Here is a 24,861-nt window from a genome sequence, read left to right as displayed (position 1 = left end):
GTGTTGAATCCTCTTCTTGCCATGCGAAGTACTTGAAGTATCAAAATTATTACAGGGTATGTCATTTAGAGTCCTTATTATGGGTTGCTTTTGCATTGGCAAGCTTGTTCTGGTGTCTTAAATTTATGTAAAGCCTGAATGACTGACTAAAGTGACATTTGATTTGTGCATAAATGATACTTATTTATGAATTATGACACCTTTAAATATATTTTACAACAAACACTTATTTATACATATTTTGGTCAAACATTAATAAAATTATGCACAAAATTTTACCACAAAATAGAGGGGTGTGATAAAGATGCATATTTTCTAAGCAGAATTTTTATTACAATTAACATACTTATTCAAAACATAAAATTTTATATAATTCAAAATAATTGTTACATTTTGCAACTAGAAAAATAAGATGTGGGTAAAGTGATAGATATATCTAATTTATATTTAAGAGTGTGTATAAAATTATCCGTAAAAATATTTTATGCATGACTCCCCCCCTCCCCCACTAGGGCGGGATTCAAATTACTAGAGTAATATAATTATTTACAAATTCTAAAGTTTTTAATTTCTAATACCTATTTGGAGATAAATATGGAGGATTTCTAACATTGCCAAAAACTAAAACGGCGTCCAAATTCTCTAGTTCTGGAAAACAATCCGGATTTTAAATTCTGAGTATCAAACAGGCCCAATTAGTTATGGCCCAATTGCAACGGCTACAGTAGCATTTGGATCCAGATCCATTTAACCAATTAGTATTGGGCTAAACCTCTCTCTCTTAAAGCAAATTGGCCCAACCCGACCCGTTACGACAAACGCCTCTTCGTCTTCGAAATCGAAATCGAAATCGACGTTAGCGTCTCGTCTAGGGTTTTGTCTTAGCTGCACTCGTACGACGGCGATGTCTGCGCCACCGAGAGATGGCGGCGGCGGGGGCGGGGGCGGGGGCGGGGGCGGACGTGATCTGCAGTTGGTACCTGCTCCGTCAAGAGATGGCGGCGCCGGGGTGGCGGGCAGAGAGCTCGCCGTCGTCGAGGGCGGGAAGAGCGGGGTGGTGTTGAGGGAGGACGAAGAAGAGCTGGAGGTGAAGCTGAGGAGGATCATGGAGAACGTCCCAGTTAGGGTTAGCAATACTTCGGGTAGCTCCGCCGGATCAGGCTCCGGCGACTTCCATCAGGTGGCTTCTTCTTCTCATTTTTCCCTTACTTTCTTCTTGAAAAGTTCCTCCTTTTTCACTTGTTTTAAGGAATGTAAAGAGTGCCTCGTAAAGTGGTGGGTTGTTATGTTCATGAAGGTGGATGGCAGCTAAATCTCTCGTCTCCTGAGAAAGAATAGTAATTGAAGCTAATCTCTTTGAACTCTTTGGTGCTCTTCGAAGGAGTGAACTATTAGTGGTTTAAGGATTTTGTTGTGTTTGCTGATTCAACTTAGGGGATATGTGAAATTGTTCAAATGGAGACATCTAGTGTCAATTCTTAATTCAGCTGGAGGAAGAACAAGATATTATTTCAATAGAAGCAGTAATAAGGATGTATTTGGTGATGAAAAGGGTTACAAAGTTACAGTAGGTAATTGTAGAGGTTTCAAATGACTTGAAACATAATGATCTGTCGTCGTCATTATAATATTGTAACCTCTTTTCTTCATCTAACATCAAAAGAAGTCAGAAATAGATCAATCTCTCTTTAAATTGCGTAACTTCTTGTAAATCTTAGTGTGTCTTGTAAATCTGAAGTCTACAAGCAAGGTATTGCCATCATCTTTAGCTATTGAAGTTGCCCTCATGAGTGATCTATGTTATTGCCAAACTAAGATTTCTATAAAGTAGATGTCTAAATGGAAGTTCCCTCATAAAAGAAACCAGATTGAAGGACTGCCACTGGAAGTTGTCAAATTTTAAGATAGGTCAGTATATTACTAGTTGATGCATTAGTTGTTGAGGCAGAACAAATTTATCCATTACTTTCAAGTCCGTATGTTACTGTTGATGAGGGTATGTGTAAGTTCTATTTATCTATGCAACAGGTTAGGAGATCATTAGAGCTAATTAAGATGATATTTTTCTTGGAAACTCTATGTATGCAATGACCTAAATCCAACTATAGCACTTTTGCCCATATTATTGTCCTTTTACTCTTCTGTGGTAGGTGATCTTTAGTTATCTTCTCCTGCATGTCTTTTCTTTTGAATTAATCTTATGCATAATTTCCCAGATAACCCAACAGTGTTAAATTCTTCTCCTTGTAGATAATGATATCTGATAGAACTTAGAATTTATATAGGACACACTAATGGGCGCTACGGCTACCATGTGGGGAACACACCCTTTTGTATTATTTTCTATGTTCTAATTTAACTAAAGTAATATGCTCATTTGTGGTGCAATTTTTTTTTCAACTAAATGTGTTTAACAGTATCGGCAAATGAGACGGAAGGAACAGGATCGAATCACAAGGATGGACAAGGACTACCAGAGGAGGAAAGAGATAGCTGAGTTTACCTTGCGAAGGGAGGAAAGGTTAAAAGCTGCAGAGGAACGAACTGCAAAGAAGCGCTTGAAACGCCAGAAGAAGAAACAAAGGAAGAAAGAGAAGAAGAATAAAACTGATAATGGTGCAGAACTACCTACTAAGGATGAGTCTACAGATAATGAAACAGACGACGACGATGACGATGATGAACTGAAACAGTGAAAATGTCTGGTAAGTGAAAATGTGGGCCAATGGTTTGGGTAGCATCCCTTAACATTCCATGTGATTATGGCAAGGCATAAATATCATCTATTGGAAAGCCTGAAGATGTGCAAAGACCTGTCAGATTGTTCTTCTTGGAGCTTATGCTTTTTGTTTATATTTTGATCCAAAACCGATAATATTTTGCCCCACAGTTCTTGTAAGGCTTTTGGTAGAGGTTATCTTTGGAACATGAGAACTGAGCGGGGAGAGTTTGTTGCAGATCTTACACGGCAAGCAATTCATGTACCTCCTTTTATGTCTCTCTTCAGTTAAATCCATTTCCATAAAGATTCTTCTGTTACTTAATACATCAATGGATGCGGATGGAATATATTCATTTCAATCTACAAGTATGGACTGCAGCAGGAAACAACCATAAAATGCACCATAGCAGACAAATAGTCAGAAAACTATTGGCTGTGGCTCATAAGACCATCAGATAGGAGATAATTCTCAATTCAGTTAATCCGCTTTAACTCTTGATTATCTGAGTTATATTCTCCCATAGCCCAATATACAGCACACAAAAAGGATCTCCAAAGAGTAAAGAGAACCAGCAGCAGTCTATAAACTTCTATCCAGTAATCCAACGTCTAGAAAAATAATTGGAGACAAAATAAATGGTCACCTTTACCCCTACCAACTCACTCTTGGGGTGTTAAACTATCAATACATGCCCATAACTGTCACAACTTAAGTAAGCAATAGTACCCAACTTCTACCTGGGAATCCTGATCAAATATATCATGAAACTTGCAAAAGTAAGCGATTCTATCACATTCACCACCAACAAAAATATGTTGGATTTTCAAAACTTCCACGCCACATAGAAATAATAGTAGAAGGTTGTCCATTTAATTGAAGGCAGCAATAACCTCTTTTTTTTCCTTTGTTTTAGTAGAAAGTACAACATTAGTAGGGTGATTAGCCTACTAAAGGGCTACAAGGGCTCAATTTCACCACAAATGTATCGAAAACATATCTCAATACTACAAGCAGCAAATATTAAGACTTGAACCGAAGAGAAATAACAGTAAGGTGATTAGCCTGGCGATTCCTTGACAGATTAATGCACATAGCCACCACGAGCTGATTGGCAAGTTGTTATTTAGCATCTGTCTCATCTTCACCATTAGAGCCATCATATGCAGAGAGGAAAAAGGAGCTCTGGTTCTTCTGCAGAAACCTGAAAAAGAAAAGAGAATGCTTCAAAATATATGGTAGAAACCTCATTAACTCATAGTAGAAATGGGCATTCATATGGGTTTCATGGGCATGCTTTAAACCAGTTGTCAGAATACCACAGTAGATAAATAGAATGAGACTTGAAACCTAAAATAAGTTTAAATTAATCACGGCAAATAAGTAAATTAATTTTCATGTTCATGATGATGATTGGAATCCTTTATTTCCATTGTTTTGCCAAAGTCTAATAGTTCAGGGCTTGTTCCACCTTGTTTAAATTTATTTTTTTCATATTTATGAGTTTGTTTAAAAGCCAGTTTTTCCTTTGTAGAGAAACATTAACAAATTTGGGCATCAATTGCATAGATATATAAGAGAAGAGCCAACAGGGAATATAATCTCTCTCATTTGTATGTTTCATTTTAACAGTAAATGATAAATTCCAGGTAAGTTATCTCTTCAGTGCTGTACAAATATCTGATAAATGAAGGTTAATGAAAAATTACACTATCAAAGGTTTTCAAATTAATGGGTAACTTGTGTTAACTGATAAAAATAACTAGGTACAGCCATTACATGTTTCAGTTCTTTTTTTTTTTCTTTTTTTTGTCACTGGACTTATACAGGCAAAACGAAAACAAGTATCAAGTATGATACCAAAAGCCAAAAAGTGCCCTTAGTATCACTAAAGATAGATCATCACTATTTATAAAGAGAATTTGGCACTGGATGTGCAAAAAATCGAACAAACAGAAACAAAAGGAGACATCTTTGTTATTCGTATTCTCTTTTGATGCAAATCACAAAGAGGCCTGTAAAATTTACTATTGCAATCTTTTATCCAATAATCTCAGATGGTCTATGTTATTTTTTTGGGTATCAAGAATTCAAGATGCTTTCATGACCTCATCTTCCTTTCACTCAATCCTCTAGTAGAGTAGAGGAGGCCATGGAAGGTTATCCTGCAGCTGGTTGTACTTTAGAATGCAATGATAAATTATAGAAGGTAGTTCACATATTTCAGGAGTTCCTTCCCAACTAAATTTACCAGAAAAAGAATTTGACTGAATTTAGCAGAAGATGCTTCATATATGTAAACATGTGTGCATATTTTAATATTTTATTGAGACAGACTGAACACCTTTGTATCCATAGTTTCACCTAAGAATTTGGAAATATATCCTTATACCAATGTCAAAATTATTAGATTTTTATAAAAATTAAAGACATCCTGTGGTCAAATAAGTGATAAATCTTTTACAAAAGTTCCACATAGATTCTACAGCATAACCCATCACATACATACAAGTACATACATGCTATTAGTTGTAATTTGTATCAACCCTGAGTCCCCACTAAAATGAGATTAGATTCGTTAATAAGGTCAGCCTGTTTTCTGGTTAGCTTGCAATGGAGGGATCAACAAAAACAGAAAGAGCTGTGCATAATCACATGGGACAATTATATGAATGCACGAATTATGTTTGAACAACATCAGCACTTATATACATAACATATGCAATTATGCACTACTAAAACAAGGTTGGCTACTATATAATTACTGCATGACACAATACAACACAATCAACTAACTTAACCTTTACTGGCAAGGTAAAGTAATGTGATTATAATCATGTAACATATTTGCTCTTAACTACTTTCAGTCATGAATGGAGTAAAGACACAAGACTTGACCAACAAAGGGAATGGATTCTAAAGGAAAACATACCTATATACAACTTTGTTACCTTGGACTAATTGCAATTGTGAATACTAAGAAAATCAAACCAATAAAGTTACAAAGGTACTGAGAAATTAAATAGAGAAGGGCCACTATACTTGAGAAAGTCTAACAACTTCTGCTGCAGTTTTGTAAGTGCCTCCTCTTCCATGTTGACATAAGCAAGTAATTCAGGCAACTTGACTGCAATTGGTAAAACACAATTAGAATCTAACGTACTATAAATCAAAGAACTACGACTAAAAACACTCCCAGAAGTAAACCGGCTATCATCTTCGTAAATATTGTTATTCCAAAAACTTGATTATGAAATAATAAATGTGTGCAGTCTTGTTATGGTAGGTTTATGGTGTACCATGACTTTCTATGGCAAGCCAAGATAGATTGGAGTTTAGACCTTTGATCACAAGATTAACCAGTCATGATTAAAACTGAAAATTGCAGAACCTTTGCAGGTAGATTGCATGTTATGCATACATATGAGACTACAACTCAGCTTGAACTTGACCTGAGACTGCTCAGGTATACATAGTAACTAAAACTGACGAGCAAAATACGTGAGTTATGCAATATTGTTGCCTCTCCTTACTAGCGACAAAAATATACAAAGGAGAATCAATGTAGTAGCATACAATATGCAAATATAAGTTACCAGAAATACATGAATAAGGCTACATGATACTAATATTTAGTATACAGTGGATGAAGCACATATTTTTGCCCAAGTATAAGCTTAAGATGAAAAGAAAAAAGCACCAGTGTGCGCATACCAAAAAGGCGCAGTAGGTGTTCGGCACCATATATTGTTGAAGGTGCGGTATTACCCTGTACTGCTTCATGATACTGTTGCCTCTCCTTTTTATAAAGAAGCATTGCAGGCAATGCTTTGTCAAAGTAGCAACGTATCCCTTTCAGAATCTCCCCAACAGATTCAGCAATCCTTCAATCACAAAAATTGAATAGAAAACACAGTTATAAGGCATGGGAATTGCTACATCCAGTAAAGGTACAATTACTGAGTGAAAGAAATAGAAAGATAGATAGCATCCTGCAATTAAAATAATGGGAAACAAAGAATATCAAGAAGCTAAATCTGTGGAACTTTGAACATCTTTGAATAAAATGGTTGCACGGAACTTGAGAACAACATAAAACATAAACAATGGAAGACAGTAAACTGACACCATGAACCGACAATAAATATAAATATATGAAAAAGAACATAAATAAAGATAAATATATGAAAAAATAAACCCGATGAATGAACCACTTGAGTATGCATCAGCAGAAATTTCTGTTTATCTCATCTGATACTCACATGCCATCCTTCTTTGTCCGATATTCTAAGTAGCTTTTCAAGATATCATCAACATTTGGGGAACAGGGAAGTTTGACAAGCTGCTACAACATAAGAGGATTGTTGAGCAGTTAGGTTAAACATAATATTATCTTAAAATGAAGACAACAGTTACCAAAAATAAGATAAATAAATCAAGTACAAAGATGAGTAAAGAGCCAAAAAGAACTGTGGAGCTGTTAAATGTTAAAATGTAGTTGAAAGATGAACGCAAAGAATGTTATAGAAAGAGAATGACTATTTATAAGGAAATAAGCTAATAATAAGGAGGTTTGGCAATAATGAAGAAATTGAAAAAAGTCATTTCTGCACTCCAGACGCCATAAGTTGACTTTCCACTACAAAATCACAATATAATATAATGAGACATAGCTAGGTGATGTATTTCTTTTATTTTACAAAAGATGAAATAGAATGTTAAAGGACTTTAACTACCTTACCCAGCTGAGCTACAAACTCCCAATCATCAAGTAACTGCTTCTTAAGGTTCAAAGGAAATTGTAACATGACAAGTTTCTCTGGTGATCTCCTGTCCCCCTGAAATTAGCCAAACAGTAGAAAGGTCAAAGTCATGATCAAATAAGCAATTGAATTTAGTTCAAGGTATACAAAACACTATGAAAAATTAAAAAAGTCCTCCACGAGACTCCCTATTAAGCAACAAGGAGGAATTGAACCCAGAGCAGTGTTATAGAGCATTTATCCTTTGCAAATGGAGTCCTTTTTCAGTGGTTGAATCACCAAAAATATCGCAAATTCATAATATATCATTTATCTACGTTTATTTTCAGGATACACATTCCTTAATAAAGCAAACAGAACGATTTAAGATTCCTGTACACAAGGTGAGTGAGTAAACATTTACACTCAAAAAGGTACCCCATTATTCCTTTTCTACCTTTTTCCCCCCTAAAGAAGGCAAGTAGCTTATTAGAAGATTAGCTGACCAGAACCTCTTAGTCTTAACATGGAGCTCATGTAACACAAGTCTGCAATTTAAATATCTACCAAAACCTTAAGTGATTAGAACTAAAGAGAGATGTTGCAGAGCTCATCCACCCAATCTAGATATCCACAATTTGTGAATGAAGTTTTAACCAGTTCAAACAATTACTACAAGCAGTTAGACTCCAAGTTGCATAAATTTATTATGTCAGATCACCTAAGATAGTAACCTGCTATTCTGCTGATCAACAAGAATGTGGACAAGAAGACGCTTTTTTTTATGAGCAAACCATAAAATTGCATTTGTTTTAAATCCTAATCAATGAAACAAAGGGGAAAAAAAAGGATAAAAAAGAACTAAGAAACCAACAGGAATTGCTTCATAATTTCATTCAGAATCCAGCAACCAAAAAATGTTTGACCTAACACTGAACATATATGTATTATACTATGTTGCAAATTTTATTTTCCTTCGAAATGAATAGCAAAAAGTTAGTTCTTTCTCAAAGATAAAAGACCCAGTGTTGATTGTGCAATTACATAAACTGTCTGATCATGTAATTACGAAAGAGACATGAAAATAGCAAAAGCAACATTAAATAGTCCTAGAAAACAGTGTAATACTGCATAACACAATAGATTGCTCTAACAGATAGATTACAAAACACTAACTAGATATATTTAAGAAAGAAAATAGCACCTCAGTACCAGGATGACTCTTGCGCTTCTTGCCTTTGGCTACTGCATTTAAATGTCAAACAACACAACTAAAAGAGGTTATAAGGCAATAAAAAGCAGCAGACAGATCATAACAATTGCACAAGAAAAGGGGCCACATATGGAAAAGGAAATGAAGCTGCCTATGACAAGAAACATTTCACAACATTAGGACCAAATAATCAGAGATCTAAACTATTTGTCATTGACATGATTGTTACATTTGCAATCTCAGAAGGGTTAAATCATCTTATAGATTTCTAAAATCCATTCCTAATTAACCATATCTAAAATGATTATGACTTTTGATATAAAATGACTTGTAAACAATGGGCCAAGGAAAAGAAGCGATAAAAGGGACCTACAGTTATACTTATGGATTAGCAGCATTCTACATCTTTGTTCATTAGTATATACTTTCATTACCGTGATGTTACCAAGTATTAACCTTTCCAAAAACTATAACAGGGAACCTCCTAATTTGGTCATGTAAACGTTCATGGATATCTCAATTAATTCTCTCATATTACAAATCTACTAAAGATACCCTATTGCGCCTATTCATCTTAGGCAAGAATAATTTTTTAATTTACATTTTCTGTTGACAACAATCAACAACTTGACATTCTCTTAAAGTTATTTAAGTTCTAAAACTTAATATTCTGATATTCTCAAGCTTATTTCTGAATTATCCCATGGCGTGTGCTATAAAGACTAAATTCTAAAGAAAAGGTCCTTCATTGAGCAACACCAATTGTGTGATGACTGATAACTCAATCCCTATTGCGTGCTTTCAAATAATGTTCTATCTAATCTACATACCAATGAAACATCCTAATTAGCCCCTTTTTTGAAGGGTCTAATTAGCCCATTAGCATTGTGTATTTTACTTAATCAATTTTCACCTTTTGAAATGATAAGGTCCTACATTGCTGCTACAGACTGAAGACGACGATTCAGGATTAATGTTGGCTACAAATAACATTTACCTTAACCGGACTGGCCGGGTTGGGCCTGGCTTAGACTGCCACATTATGAATTTGCAGTTTTCATACCTGCACCTTGGACCTATTTAGTTTAACTCCTGCATTTTTCTCTTACAAGCCCAAAAAACATCCTGAGATAAACCTAACCTAACAGCTACTAACAAAATAGAATTAAAAGGAGAATATTCCATCTAATTCAAATAACAAAAGCTCAATATCTGAAATTATTCCTATTAAACCTCTTAGGTTTGGTGGGTGAACATTAATCAGAAACATTGCATTGTATTAATGTTATCCTATCCAGAGTAACCACCTTTGAAGCTCAAAACTTGTTTTTTCACACTTATCTTCTATCTTCTGATTTATTCGATCCCTTCCTGGACATTGTCCTACATCATTGGTATAAGAGCCAGGCGTTCTACTCCTACACCACCATTTTGATTCTGTTTGGACCATAATTTGTTTCTTTTCCTAATCCAAGCCTTTGAACAGGCTATTTTTATTCAAGCCTCGAGATTCCTACTCAAACATGTCCTTGAGGAACATTGAGCCCCAGCCTTAATGGACCAAGCACCGTTGTAAGTCATTTCAATTGGTCAGTCAGTAAGAGCAGAAGTGTTGCAAAGGTGCATGACTTAGTAATGTCATCGTCAAAAGGCATGGAAGCCAAGGATTATTTTTTTCTCGTTCGTCCTTTGTCCACGAGAATAGGAAAGGCTTCAAGAGACTGAAGAAAAGCGCCTATAAATACGAAAGGCCTCAATTGCTGCCATTCACCCCAGAACATCATCAAATGGTGTGGAAATACCCCTGGTTTTCCTCATAGAGTCATCACAAATGTCAGCTTTGGTAGACCAAATTTCTTATTCTCAATTTCTTCAGCTTGTTCCTGCTCATTTCAAGGAAAAGGCTTTCGGAGATTGAGATGTCGATTTGTAACAACTGGATGATGACAATATTAGCAAAGATTGGCATTCTTTATCGCTTCCAATGATACTCGAAGGAAGTGCTTTGTGGTCTCTCCCTTTCGTTGTTATCAGCCTAGCTTCTGGAGACCTAACTAAAATGTACCACAGATTATTTATAAATATGTTTTTGTTTGAAAATCAAAATGGAAAAAAAAAAGATAATGTAATTGACATAGATGCTTCTAGCTTTTGATAACAGTTGCTTCAGTTGCCAATCCTGCCTATACGAACATAAAACTAATACCACTATATCAACCCTTGATCTTGCACAAGTACAATATATCATACACAATTCTTGGTTTCAAGCAAATTTGACAGGCTATTGTATAAGTTCTTCAGCTACATCATGAAGCTATAGCAGCAAACCAGAATTTCCAGCACAATCAGTACCAAATAAGATCGTGTATTACCACAAGTTACTTTACCAAATGAACCAATTAGAAAGGAACTAAAATAGATAGTTATATAGTTTCAATGAAGGAGATGGAGCATAAACATGCTCTGCAATGAAGTAGAACAAGAGAAGTCGGCAGTGACTTGGCACCACTGTTTTAGGTAAAAGAATAACATGGATATAATCAAGAGAAAGAAGTGTCTTACAGAGGTTCCTCGGGTCCTCTTTATCCACTTTTGCATCTATCAGTACAAAGTAAAGCATATGTCACGCTGTATATTCTAGACTATTCAAACTAAACTAAAATAACTCTACATAGAAGATGATAATACAGTCATCTATATATCAGAAAATAACTAAGAAATTGGCAATGCACATACCAAAAGGTGAAGCATAAATGAGTGGACACAGATAAATACACTGTCAATCAAACAATCAATCTTCCTAACAAGTATTCTCTATCATGGAAGACTAGAAAATGTGACAGATCCACAAAAGGAATCAATACAGCTCGCTTAATTGATTAAAATGCAAATGCAACCAACCACACAAACATTTGCCTTGTTACCCGCTTAAAGGTAAAGCAGGTCATATGTATAATATGTGCAGTTTAACCTTGTATCAATTTCTGTAAATAACAAAGATGTTAAATGGTATGCCATGTAATCATATTTTCTGCTCTTACCCAATCAACACCTTCTTCAACCTATTTTGTACATTACGTGATGGAAATTGCCCAGCATAAACCACCAAGCTGAACTAATCTACTTTATTCAAACCACAGAAGTAATATCTGAGTTAGCAGATCCAGTCTGGAACCATTGTTGGACCTGATAATGTGTACATGCTGAAATCCCAACCATATATATTTCAGAATCTGGCCAGTACTAGATTCTAGATAAGTAGAATGGATACAAATAAATACGACATAGTCATATCTTAGCAGTATTTACTTCTCCTTGCGATAAATCAGTACAGATGTAGACAGTAAAGAGTATAAAATTTTTAAAATCAGTATAATATAGAATTATAGATCCAGCTGAAAGTTTAATATATGTTATAACCATGCAATTTTGTACTTGCAATTGAAATTGAGAACATAGCTGATACAACTACTATTAGCTGTTATGAGTTATGACATTATGTTCAATAGTTCAACAAAGGAAAATGCATAAACCATAAGTTTACAAAGATAAAGTAGAACATATATACTTATAACATAAAAGTATAAAACTTACCTGATATACCTATTCCACTCAATTTACAAATTTTCACATCGAAATATTTCGGACTTTAGGGCTTGGTTGTTATATAATAACCATTATGGCAACACGTGACGTGGTTCCCAAACAAAACAATAAAAATGTTATATTACTCAGACTACAGTACCATGGCCCTTTTCTTCTAACTAGTAAAATGGATCTGAATCTCAGGAGTTAGTTCTGAAAAGTTAAATGACATATGCCTGGAGTTCCACGATAATCTGAAACAATTAGCAGGACCCCTTGAACTAATGTATTGTATGGTCATCCTAGAGGATAAAAATGCTGAAGTAATATATTCTTCAATTTCATTCCTCCAGCACAGCAAGATATATTGCAAGTGCTAGACTTCAAATCTCTACATGCAACTCTTTAAGTTTAGTATTAGTGTAAGTGGCATCGTTTAGTACCTTTTAGGCCTTTACCCTCTTTTCGTCTTTGCCTATTTTGCAACATAGCCCCAAGAATTGTTTCTCTTAAATTCTCAATAACTCAATTAAAACCAAATTGTTCCATCATTTATAACCAAGAATTGTTGTGTGATTGGTAATTCGCTGGTCAACTGAAATGCTGAAAAAAGGTTAAAAACAATGAAGTGAAAGTTTGAAACTACTAGTATTAATATTGCAAATTCAATAAGTTCACATGCAAAATTAGGCATAGAAAATAGAATAAACAAGCCCAAGCATTGTAGAGGCAATTAGTTAAGTGCATGTGTGCGAAGGAGGTCTAACCAACATATACTTCAGATGGAATACACAAAGTTTGAAATGTATATCTTAGTGCAAATTTTCCTCTGATTTGAACAGAAAGACATAGATGGATATCCTAACAAGTGAGGGCTTTCCATATTTCAAGGTGCAGAACAATTTAGTACACAACCCATGATCTTTCTAAACCCAATTTTTCATAATTAAGCTGAAATAATCTATTTAGCAGAATCCACTATCTATGCAAATCAAAAGGAACCTGTCTCAGTTTTATGTAAATGAAAGTGCAAACATGCTGATATATTAATTTGATCTCTTTCCGTTGTAACCACCAAGTCCTCCAAAGCCACATACAACAAACAGCAGCACAAAATGAAAAAGAAACAGACCATTAGAACTTTTTGGCTTATTATGTGTTGATCGCCCTGTCTTTGCAGTTTTGTCTGCAGGCTGGTTCTTCTCAAGTTCCTGCTGCTTATGGACATTATCATCAGTAAATTTCAACAGACGATCACTCCCTACCCATTCGTCCCAACTGTAGACATTCAATTCAAAGAGAATTAAGTTTACAGAAATGAAAGATATGTTACCATGGAACTATGGAATATAGCAGGATGGATGGAAAATTCCTCTCTCAATGGCAATATATTATTAGTCAGGGTACAAGAGAGAGCAAAAATAGGAAAATTAGGAAGGTATCACAGATCTTGTTAGATCACCGAGAAAATTGATCCTTACTTTCCTTTCCAAACTAATCCCTGATTCAAATTCAGCATTATATATAACACGGATACAAGTTTAAAAGACATCATAATAATCTTGCCTAATAGTTAGATTAACATAACCTTCTTACATTATCTCAGTATAGTCTATACAGTCTAAAAACAAACGCAATAGATATTCAAGGTAGACATATACATAAATTTCTCCCAGACTTCATAAAAAGGCAGGCTTAGCCAGGTTAAAACTAAGCTAAATCAAGTACAGGATAAATAGTCTGTGACCCAGATTTTGTCAAACTCAACTTCAGGCTTTGAAAACCAAACAAGATGAGAGCACAAGTACACAAATCAAGCCACACCAGATAGACCAATTGAACTAGACAGAGTAAGATAGTAGATGAGAAGGGAGAACAAATGATAGCAGCCGAATGGCTGCCCAAAGAGCAGAGAAGAGAGATAGTAATAAGAATGTGAAGTAATTACATGGAGCGTGGGAAAACAAAGAATGTAGCATTGATTGGGAATAAAAGATCATTAGGGACTTTGAACAGTAAAATGTGAACAGATAGATACAGAGGAGAGTGGAGGAAGTGAGAAATAGAAGTAGTGAAACAAACACTCAACGAAACCAGCTAACCATGCCAACTAGGAAAGCAACATAATAAAATGGGAGAAGTGATTGGACAGGAGAAAATGTTCAGAAGTCAGTGCAAGTTCTATGTACCAACTATACGTTCAAAATTATTTCGACAGTCTTGATTTCACACTAATCATGCTTCATCTTAATGCTACCAACTTGACAGTAATATAGCCCAACATATAACTACGTACGTCACCACATAAACCATGTTCTCTGGATCAACTCCATGAGGCCCATTTTCCTCCATCAGCCCAGGGGACTTCTCACAACTTCTAAGTCACTAAAACCTTTAAATCGGAAGTAAGCATTTCATTATGTTGGAATTAATTAACAAAAGGCAGAAGTGCAAACATGTAGAGGATCCAAAGGCATGTGTATTTTGGGTATGAACCTAGACAAAGGAAAATGTCAGCTGCTGAAGGTCCCACAGTGAACAATTACATTTTTTTAAGTAACCTAATGCCAACTATTGTGGACAAATACAGAACTTTGAATCTTTTAATAGAAACAGGGAATCTTTTAGCTATCCCCACAAACCATGTGAATAGTGTAAAAACTTAGTCTAAACCTTTTGCACAGAACATACAGATGAGTTAAATAATAAGTCCAGATTCTCAATTGCATGGAGTATGTAAAAATATCATGCTAAGTTAAGCAGATTGTGCATATGGAATTTCAGTGTAAAGTCAAATCATCTATAGAAGTGGAATAGAAACAGCAACTGCATACCAATGTGGATGAATCAAGAGGGCAAACATACTTAAAACACTCCGAATCTGAAATGTACTTACTTCTTATTCCAACCCTGCAAGAAATGGATCGTTATAGATATGTATGAAATCCACATAATTTTACTAATAAATCAAAAGAAAGAATAATTGCTTCTACAAATTCTTTATGTGCTATGGTCAAAGGAGCGATCGAAATGTTTAACAGTTGGTAACTTACAAGATAATGGACAAAGTATTTCCATTCATCCTTTCGAAGATCTACCTTTTGCACCTGTACAAGGCAAGACAGAATAAGCAAATAAGCACACATCTTTTAAATGAATAAGCACCACATTTGGTACTTAAGAAGAAAATTCCAATCTGCACTACAAGGACGGTTTTGTGTATTGCAATTTCTTTTTCATCTTTTATTGCTGGCACAGGAAGATGACAGTTTTAGAAACCTCAAAACTAAAGCGTCAGCAACACATAATTGTGAACCTTCAATAGTTAACATGGAAGAAGGAAAAATTGGCAATAAGAAAAACTTCACCCAACTCTAAATGATACAATCTAATGTTATACATAAACTGAAGGCTTTCATCCTGATAGAACCAAAAGTACTATTGCAGCAGCTAACGTTCTGTTACCAAGGAAAAGCTAGCCTGTCAACATAGAGGTCAATATGCCCTAGCGCGCAGAGGAGTTCGAGAACGGGAAGCAGGAACAAGAGGAGGAAGTAAGAGAAGAATGGAAACCCTAGAACCTTGGCCTCGTAGATGCGGGGGCCATGGTAGGCGAGGACCTTCTCGCCCTCGGAGAAGACGGCGGAACCGGAGGCGGAGGCTCCGGCGTTGGCGCCGCCGCCCTCCAATGAGCTCTCCTCCTTGACTCCTACACCGGTGTTCGAGCTCCCCATCTCTTCCCTTGGCTGCCTCTCAGTGGAGAATGTGGAAGGCACTATTTAGGACTCACTGATACGGAGAAAGAAATGGCGGAATCGTCTTCCAGTGCTCGACTCACTCATAAACAACCCCAGCTCTATCATTATTACAATTTTAACCCTGCTATTTCTATTTCTTTAGAATAATTACACTAAGATCCCTGAACTGAATGATAAATCATAGATCGAACTCGAACTGTCGAATTGGAAAAATTCGGTGCTATCATAGTATCAACTAAGTTCACGGGCTGGAGATAAGCGGACTCGAACCGCTGACATCCGCCATAGGGTAAACCACCGCCTCTCAGGCCTCCCCGACTGATTCTATCATAGAGGCCAACGATAGACAATAACTCCCCCCGAACACAGCTTACAACTTTCATCTCTCTAATGCCTATTTTTACATATACCCCTTAATCTTTTCTTTGTACATATATTATCTCCTAAACTATAAAAAAACCTCAAGCATGTTAACTAAAATTAAATAATTGTTTTACTCTTAATTTTTCTCTCATTCTTTCCTCTAAAATAGGAATAAAATATTTATTATAGAATCTCAGTATTAGTTTATAACTAATAATAAGCTAATAATAAGTTTTTTATAGTTAAGGAGGCTTACATGTACATCATGATAAAAAATGAGGCATACCCCTCTAAACTCCTTATTTGCTCGTATACCTCTAAATATTATATTTATATAAATACCTTTCAAAACCTATAATGTTTTGCATGGATGTCTTGATATATATTGTCTAATAACTATATATTAAAACTTAGATTTTTTAACAACAAATATATCCTTAGTCCTTCTACTGTTAAATGAAAAAAAATATTAACTGAGGTTAACTTTTATAGGTATTTATAATTAGGATTACATAAAAATATCTACTTAGGGGAGGTAAATACATAAATAAGGGATTTTAGAATGGTACACATGAAAAAAAGAAAAGGGAAAAAAGTAGAAAAGAAACACCAACCCCTTAATATAATAGCTTAATGTGTATTACACCATCATCCCTACCATATAGAAAATTATACACATATTACCTATAACAAATATTATTCCAAAACAGCTCATACTATATGAAGATAATGACTCATGTATCCATTGCATTGCTCTTTGTTTAAAAATGGTTTAATAGTGTTCATAATGCGGCGTGATTTGCAAATATTGAAAATATAAGGTGTAATCACAAATATGTGAAAAAGTAGGTTGGTAGAAAAATAAGTCTCTCTCATTCTTCTCAACAAAAAAGAAAAAAATTCACTTCATCCCCTATTTAGGGACAGTATAAAGGTATATTAGAGAATACTTGGGCTTGAACAAATTACACACTACATTCAATCAATATCTATGATTGCTCTCACCTCTGCGGCTCTGTGCAAGTAGTGACTGGTGAGTAAGAAGCCAGACAGGAAGACAGTGAAGCTGAAAACTTTACAGTGCCGTTAGGTTGACGACTTCAAAATATTCCAACTCGTTTGCATATGCCATGGTAGGGGAGCAACAAAAGTAAGCTTCTCAAGATTTGAGAAATCTTGGTCTTTAGTTGAGGACTGGAATTGCTGCAGAGCAACCGAGATATTAGGCAGAACCATCTGTTTGCAGTGTAGATGTAAGCGAGGCTGCGTATCTGAGATGCTGCCGCTGTCCAATTCAAGTCCGAACGGAAGCTTCTTTTTATGAAACTCTTCACGAGCGATCAATGGTGGTGCAGGCAGAGGCTTCCATTTCTTGTGTGCATGCCAGCCATACTTGTAGTCACCGACAATTGGCAGTCGCAGAATTTCTGCACAGTGGACTCGGAGCTTGAGTCAAAGAAAAAGAAGAATTTTCAGTTATCGCACATAACCAGGCTACTGTAATATGGGCAGAATTTAATCCACTGTCCCTGCTGTAAATATACAAACCTGATGCTTTCTTCCAGTTAGTGGGCAGAGTTCTAGCCACGTGAAACCTGTAAAACAAAAAAACCAACTATAAGCAATACACAAGAAAGTAACATGGAGGCATTCCGACAGATTATTCCTATAAATCAAGAGCTTGGATATTTTTATGTTATTACCTCACATTTACCGGAGCCGCATTATACTACTATTAGGTTGTGTTTATGTGTTAGATATCTGTTGCTCTAAAAACGCAAAATGGACAACTTGATATTGAATATGAAAGCATGCCCCTCTAAAACAGATGAAAAAGACTCATGCATTGTCACATTGCCAATGTCACATTAAATTTCCGCAAAATTACATCGCTAAACTAGCAAATCTAACCTGATAAATTAAGAATCTAATGAAACCTCACATTATTATATCGACAAGTTAGAAGATAAAAGTACATTTCATATACAAGTTAGAAGAGAAAAGTACACCTCATATACAAGTCATAAGAGAAAACCCCACATTACTGCTCTTAAGTTCTCAGGGTGGAAAGGTAATAACACAACTCATGGCTCTCATGCTGATAGAACCAGATATAATCACACAATCCAAAGGAACTAGTAACCTCGTATACAATCAAGTCCTAATGACATTTCAGTGCCAAACATTGTAGTTAGAGTGACTGCACAGGATGGTACTCGAGTCTTTATCTCTAAGTCGATCTAGTTAAGGTGACCTATCACACCTGAACATTTTCTTCAATTGTCAAAAACTAGAGCCTATTAATGGCATTCTATTAGAGAAGTAGTACACGCCTGTCTTTTGCAACTTGCCATAGCCATTGGAAATTATTTTCCAAGGTCGTCATACATGACTCTACATAAGCTTTCATCAGCATAGGTTTCAAAAAGTATTATTATTCAAAAGAGGCGCAAATATGAGGTTATCAAATTTGGCATTCCAAAATAACCAAAAAGTAATTTTTAAAAGTTTCCTATGGTAATGCATCAGTGTAAATAATAATTCATCAAAAAATTACCGAGAATCATTATCCATAAAAGAATGATATGTGTACTTCCCTGAAATGAAACTCATATCATGCAATTTTCATGCATAATGATATAGAATGCATTAATACTGGAGTAAGAAAACCACCACATACTGCTGCCCTTTGAAGTTCAAACCTATTTGACCCTATTTTCTCCTGTTACTTCAGAGAGAATTATACAGCAAGTAGAAGAGGATGCAAAATACTTACACCTTGAACTCTAAATGTTCAAACAGAACATAACCATATAATGGCTCACTGATATATTCTCACCTTATCTGTTTGGCAACCTTTTAATCATAATATTAATAAAAAAAATCAAACTGTGTTTCACACTGACCATGAGTGAAAGATTCGATCACTTTATATTCTGTCAAAGCATGCTGTGCTGATGTAGATTTCATATTATCTGCAATAATTATTCGCTCAGATTTTCCATCTTCCAATACAATCTGTAACAATGCAAGGCATAGAATCCTATTAGATAATAATCATTACCTGAAATAGAAAGTTATGATCCTTATATGTCAAAACTGATATACATCAATAAAATCGTAAAATAAAATCACATTTTTGGTGCCCAATGGTTCTTGAAGTGTGCGTATGTTGAAGGTATCACCTTGTCATGCTGCAAATTTTGACCCATGAATTAATTGCCAATAGTGGCAGTGATTCTACAATTAACTGTCCTTTTAAACCATTTTAAGTAAAATTAAGATGTCTTGGTTTTGGACCCTACTTTTGGTAAACCAAAAACAGGAAGTTCCAGTTTCCCTTTCTATTGGACGATCTAAGTAAATGTTAAATCCGCTATACTTAAATAGTCAAATATCTATAGTCTAACAAATGAATAGTAAATGGTTGTTGGTTAATCCAACTCAACATTGATCTCAACATTGCAATGTAAACAATGTAAACCAAATGGAAGAACTAGAGATTTTATGTGGAGCAATCTTGGATTTGAATCAAATCTAAGTCACAGTGGATGTTTTTCTATCTGTATATGCATAGTGGACCTACAAGGGAAGAAAAATACAAATCTATAATGAAGCCTTATCAACCTTTGCAAGTGGAGCTGATATTAGACCCTTGGGATGCTTTGGTATTCCAAAGACAAGTGCCAAATACTTCCTTTGCAATACTCTAGGCGCACCGATAATGCCCTTGAAAGGAAAACAAGAAATCAGGTAAGCATAAAAGTTTACAAATTCATTGTTCTTTATGTAATTAAGTTATTTTCCTGATAACATATGCGATATTTCACTTACATCAGATAAAACTCCAGATGTTTTTTCACGGAAGATGGAATGCAGAATGGAAGCACTTATTTGATTTCTGCCCAGCACTAGGACACCACTACTATCTCTATCAAGCCTGTGTACCTGACATAAAAGATGCATTGTTAATACTCCATAAAATGTAAAGTTAATGCAGACACTTTGTTGGAGGACTATAGAGCTAATCCACATCTAATTAAAAGGATACTTCAAAAAAATTAATAATTAAGTTAGTTGTTTGTAATTCGTGGTCATATATTTTCCTCAAGTTAAATCAAATTTGAAGGAACTATTGCATCATAAGGAAAGAACAACAACGATTCCAGAAAACTAACAAGCAATGGTCATTGATGGAAAAACTGGTAGAAGCAAATTTCAAATTAAAAATGAAGAGATAAAAATCAAATTACAATGAACTTAGTCCAAAACTCACCAAGCGAGGTGGCTCTGACTGATCATATCTCAAGGATGTCGCAGCTATTTCATCCATACTGTATTTTATGCCAACACCACCCTTGTTGGAAAACAATTGTTCAAATATTTAACTTATAATTGAAGAAAGATAAAAAGCAAAACCCAAACATGCAGAACTACCTACTTGTACTGGCATACCAGGGGGCTTATTGACAACAATGATGGCTGTATCCTGGAAAGATTGAGCAGTTCAGTGTCAAAAGAACAATGTTGTCATCCAGATCTTTTGTCACACAAGGTGATCAGTACAGAAAATGAATGAATAACAATAAAAGATTGAACATCCAATACCCTGTACAATTCAATGTTGTGTATGAAGTTAGTTTCTTCCTCATTGATACATTTATCAGATTTTTCAACATTAGACTTTTGAACAGTAACAGGTAAAAGGATCACATCTCCAGGCATCACCGCTTCTTGCGCTGAGACCTTCCAATAGTTAATATCAAAATGTTTAATAAACATAGATATATAGTAGCAGAAAATTTCTGGTTTTGACTCAAATTAAGGATACCCTTTTAGAGTGCAATTGCTCAGAATGACTAGAAGTGCAAGATACTGTGGTAGTTGCCAGATTCTTCCGAACCTGCCATTACAAAATGACTTTAGTAAAGAATGTCATACCATTATCATCACATATACCATAATTGCCTCCAAGATGCTTTTACTTTTACATGAAGAATGAGGAATGAACAAAAGAAACCATTTTTTTTAAAACAAACAACAAAGAAAGATTTCCTCTTGAATCTTGATGGTCCCTATACTTCAGAATATCTAAAGTTACCGAGTTGGTCTCTATCCAATAATCCCTTCTAAACTAATCCACACACAGGCATTTCAACAAACGGTAGAGCTCCAACGCTCTCCTCCTGACCTGCCTCAACCGGAAAAGTTTCTGCACCAGAGACATGGGCAGATTGGGGCAGCATCGCCGGATCCACTTGAGAGCAGTGATCGGTACGCTCTTTTCTACATGGGTTTTGCCGGAAATCTTCCTTCCGAGGGAGGAGGCGTCGATGGGAGGAGTAAATGGTGGCAGCTCGAGCCATTTCCCCTTCTCCTTCGCGCCTCTCGCTCCGTTGTTTACGCGAGAAGCGGAGGCGATGGTAGAGTAGGAGGATTGGTCGAGAATAATAGGAAGAGATCTTACGCGCCGAGACGAGAGGATGCGCCGCAATAGAAAGCGAAGCTCGGACATTTTTGGTGAGATTACAAACGAATCTTATAGATAGATGCCTGTCTGTTATTTATAAGGTAATTTTGTATTTGACACCCTGGTTTGGATTTATTACATTTCACATCTTGATTTTTTTTGTGAGAATGAATTAGAAATGCAATCAATCGACAAAATCTGAAATACTCAATAAAGATGCATCTCATACTTCAAAATTTTATGACAAATTTACAGGACCTCAAATTCATACATTTATTACTTTCTGTATAACTAATATTTAAAGCTCCCAGACAAATAGTGAAATATAAATATAATTCCCCTAGAAAAGCTTCACAACAGATTATCACAAGAAATTGACATCAATCCCATGCTTCCATCCTGCATCAACCAAACATATAGACTCCATCCTGCATCAACCAAACATGCAGATAGATATTAGTTACGGCCTTAGGGTGGGATTGGGAATGCAACAAGTCCATATTTTCTATATTCTTAGAGGAGCAATAGGAAATAGATATGGAAAGCAATTTAAAGCGAGAGCTTAGGAATTACAACTTCGTGGGATGTGACATGGAGATTCATTTCTCTGCTATCCTCTGCATCCCGTTCTACCAGTTCTTCACAAAACATTTCATAAGATTTCTCCATCATCCACACTATAATTTTCTCCAGCATCCTGACTACAACCTTTTCCATCGCTTTCGAGACCATGCTCAGCCAATCGATGTGGTTATAGTAGTTGGTTGGCGTGAACGCAGCAGAAAGAGCAGCTGAAGAGGAGGAAGTTAGTTGCAGAACAGAGGAGTGGAAGAGAACAGAGGAAATTAGTACGTACAGCTTCGTCGCTTACCTGAGACAACAAAGATGAAGAGGAGGAAAAGAATTTGGTACGCGGCCATCTCGGAGATTGCTTACGGCTACGGGGTGGGAGTGCTCTCTGAAGATTCAAACGGAAATTGAGATTGAGGAGTACAGGGTTGTTATAGGTTTATCGACGCCTCGACGGTCACGTACATTCTATTTTTTTTTTTTTAAAGTGTGTGCAAATTTCCAATCCTAGAATTTCTCGGTCTTTTTGCCAGCACATCACTGTCACTTAGTTATTATTATTTTTTTAAATGCTGATTAATTTAATATTTTTTATCGTGGCTACAGTGAATTAAACCTTATTATAAGCAATCTATTTTGATTAAAAATAAATAAAAAGACGGTCTAACTATCAAAAACTCGTTGCCTGCCTGATTACTACATCACTTACAGAGGTTAATTATATATATATATATATATATATATATATATATATATAATTTAAAAATAATAATTCACACCCTCCCGTCGCAGTTTGGCAGACGAAATTAGTACGTTTGAGACAACAAAGAGGAAGAGAAGAAAAAGAATTTGGTATGCAGCCATCTCGGTGATTGCTTACTGCAAGAAAAGAGTTTAGATTTTATAACCCAAATTCTTATTTTCTCGTATAATTTTAATTTAATACTTTGAATTAATTTAAATTATATTAAAAAAATATTTTATAAACGAAGAGAAGGAGAAGGAGGAGAAGAAGAAGAAGAGAGAGGAGTCCAAACCAGTGACGTAGACGAGGAAAGATAGTGAAAAAATATAAAAAATGAAAGAAAATTATAGAAATAATTTAGTAACTTAATTGATGTTAGTATAACATCAGGATATTAAATAAAAATTATTAAAAAAATGAATGGTCAAATTACAAAAATTTTAAAAATAAGATATGAATAATAAAATAGTTAAAAATATATGATGTGGTTTATAAAAATTAATTATTACTAAAATATGGTATAACTTAGTTGCTAATATTTTATAATTTATAGTATAACCAACCGATTAGAAATTTCATGTCCAAGATTTTAGTTTCCGTCCGCGGCCTTAAGCCTGGGGCCTTATCTATCAGGCTGTATGCTCTTCACACGCAGAGATTTTTTTTTTTTTTTTTTTTTTAAAAGAAGATGATAAAATATTAGTTTCCTCCGCTGCACAGACCGCTGCTGACGTCAGCAGCCAACGTGGACATTAAGGCGGGAGGGAACCGTACCCTCTTATGTCTCACAAGCAGAGGTTTTCTAAGAAAAAAGTGCCGGAGAACGCGAATGTATTAATAAAAAAAACACTTCGTACCCTCCCGTCGCAGTCTCGCAGAGGCGTAATTAGTCGGGCCTTTGTCCACCAAATTTTGCTTTCTGGCAAGATGCCACGATGGATCTGGCGCTGCCTATCACTGTCACTCATACGCAGAGATTTTCTCAGTAAAAAAGAAAGCCTGAGAACGCGATTACGCGAATGTATGTATGTATGTATGTATGTATGTATGTATGTATAACAATTCACACCCTCCCGTCGAACCCAGCCCAGTGCTCCTAATAAGAAATTACTTCCCCCAAGGCCCAAGCCCAAAAGGCCGGTTAATTTACCAACGTACTTTTCACAAATTAGAAGGATGCGTGACCGGTACTTCCCATTAATTTTTTGAGAGGACTTTATATAAATATAATCGTTGGATTAACAGAGAAAACAAATTAAGAGGTTAGTATTGTCTTATTTGTCTTGGCCGTTTTGAATTAGGGTGAAACCTAGACCACACAAGGCAATTTAGGCGATCGCCTACTGCCTCAAGTTCAAATAAGATCAGGCTAAAGCCTTCTTAGATAAGGATTTAAATTTGGTAACGCATCATTGAAAATAATATATCATTTATGCTTCCATAAATCCATCAAATATTTCCTAAGAATCACCATCCGTGAAAGAATGATATGTATATTTTCGTGAAATGAAACTCATATCATGCACTTTCCATGCATAATGATATAGAATCAATTAAATTATTGCAGTAAGAGCATTATACAGCAAGTCGAAGAGGCTGCAAAATAATTTCGTAAACAGAACATAAGCATATATAATGGCTCGCTTTTTTCAGAAGATATATTTCATATTATCTGTTTGGCAATCTTTTAATTCT

The 24,861-nt window shown here is 35.4% G+C and overlaps 3 protein-coding genes across 8 annotated transcripts; 1 reads left to right on the top strand and 2 right to left on the bottom strand.

Annotated features, from left to right (window-relative positions):
* The first annotated feature begins 818 nt into the window (after positions 1-818).
* On the top strand, positions 819-3,026 carry LOC140794600 (uncharacterized). Its single transcript, XM_073146695.1, has 2 exons — positions 819-1,180; positions 2,418-3,026. The coding sequence occupies exons 1-2, from the start codon at positions 905-907 to the stop codon at positions 2,694-2,696; spliced, it is 555 nt and encodes a 184-aa protein (XP_073002796.1). The 5' UTR covers positions 819-904; the 3' UTR covers positions 2,697-3,026.
* A 565-nt stretch (positions 3,027-3,591) lies between these two features.
* LOC140795066 (protein MRG1) lies at positions 3,592-16,113 on the bottom strand. Of its 6 annotated transcripts, none has more exons than XM_073147431.1 (11): positions 15,842-16,113; positions 15,314-15,367; positions 15,126-15,170; positions 13,393-13,538; positions 11,238-11,273; positions 8,667-8,707; positions 7,457-7,558; positions 6,983-7,065; positions 6,435-6,604; positions 5,763-5,847; positions 3,592-3,924 (listed from the first exon to the last, which is right to left on the bottom strand). In XM_073147431.1, the coding sequence occupies exons 2-11, from the start codon at positions 15,340-15,342 to the stop codon at positions 3,843-3,845; spliced, it is 819 nt and encodes a 272-aa protein (XP_073003532.1). In that variant the 5' UTR covers positions 15,343-15,367; positions 15,842-16,113; the 3' UTR covers positions 3,592-3,842. The 6 variants fall into 6 exon arrangements, with proteins under 6 accessions (XP_073003532.1, XP_073003527.1, XP_073003528.1 ...); XM_073147426.1 differs by having other exon boundaries at positions 15,157-15,170; XM_073147427.1 differs by having other exon boundaries at positions 6,983-7,062; positions 15,157-15,170.
* Positions 16,114-17,102: 989 nt separating this feature from the next.
* On the bottom strand, positions 17,103-21,909 carry LOC140794696 (RNA pseudouridine synthase 4, mitochondrial). Its single transcript, XM_073146829.1, has 10 exons — positions 21,573-21,909; positions 21,213-21,284; positions 20,990-21,127; positions 20,823-20,870; positions 20,658-20,738; positions 20,216-20,329; positions 20,009-20,110; positions 19,288-19,399; positions 17,930-17,976; positions 17,103-17,827 (listed from the first exon to the last, which is right to left on the bottom strand). Exons 1-10 carry the CDS (start codon positions 21,894-21,896, stop codon positions 17,468-17,470), a joined length of 1,398 nt encoding a protein of 465 aa, XP_073002930.1. The 5' UTR covers positions 21,897-21,909; the 3' UTR covers positions 17,103-17,467.
* Positions 21,910-24,861: the final 2,952 nt, after the last annotated feature.

Source organism: Typha latifolia, chromosome 9 (genome assembly GCF_019914945.1).
Source record: "Typha latifolia isolate L0001 chromosome 9, TyphaL0001v2, whole genome shotgun sequence".
NCBI lineage: Eukaryota > Viridiplantae > Streptophyta > Magnoliopsida > Poales > Typhaceae > Typha > Typha latifolia.
The sequence above is the reverse complement of the archived record's forward strand: the minus strand, read 5'-3'. Positions and strand labels throughout refer to the sequence as shown.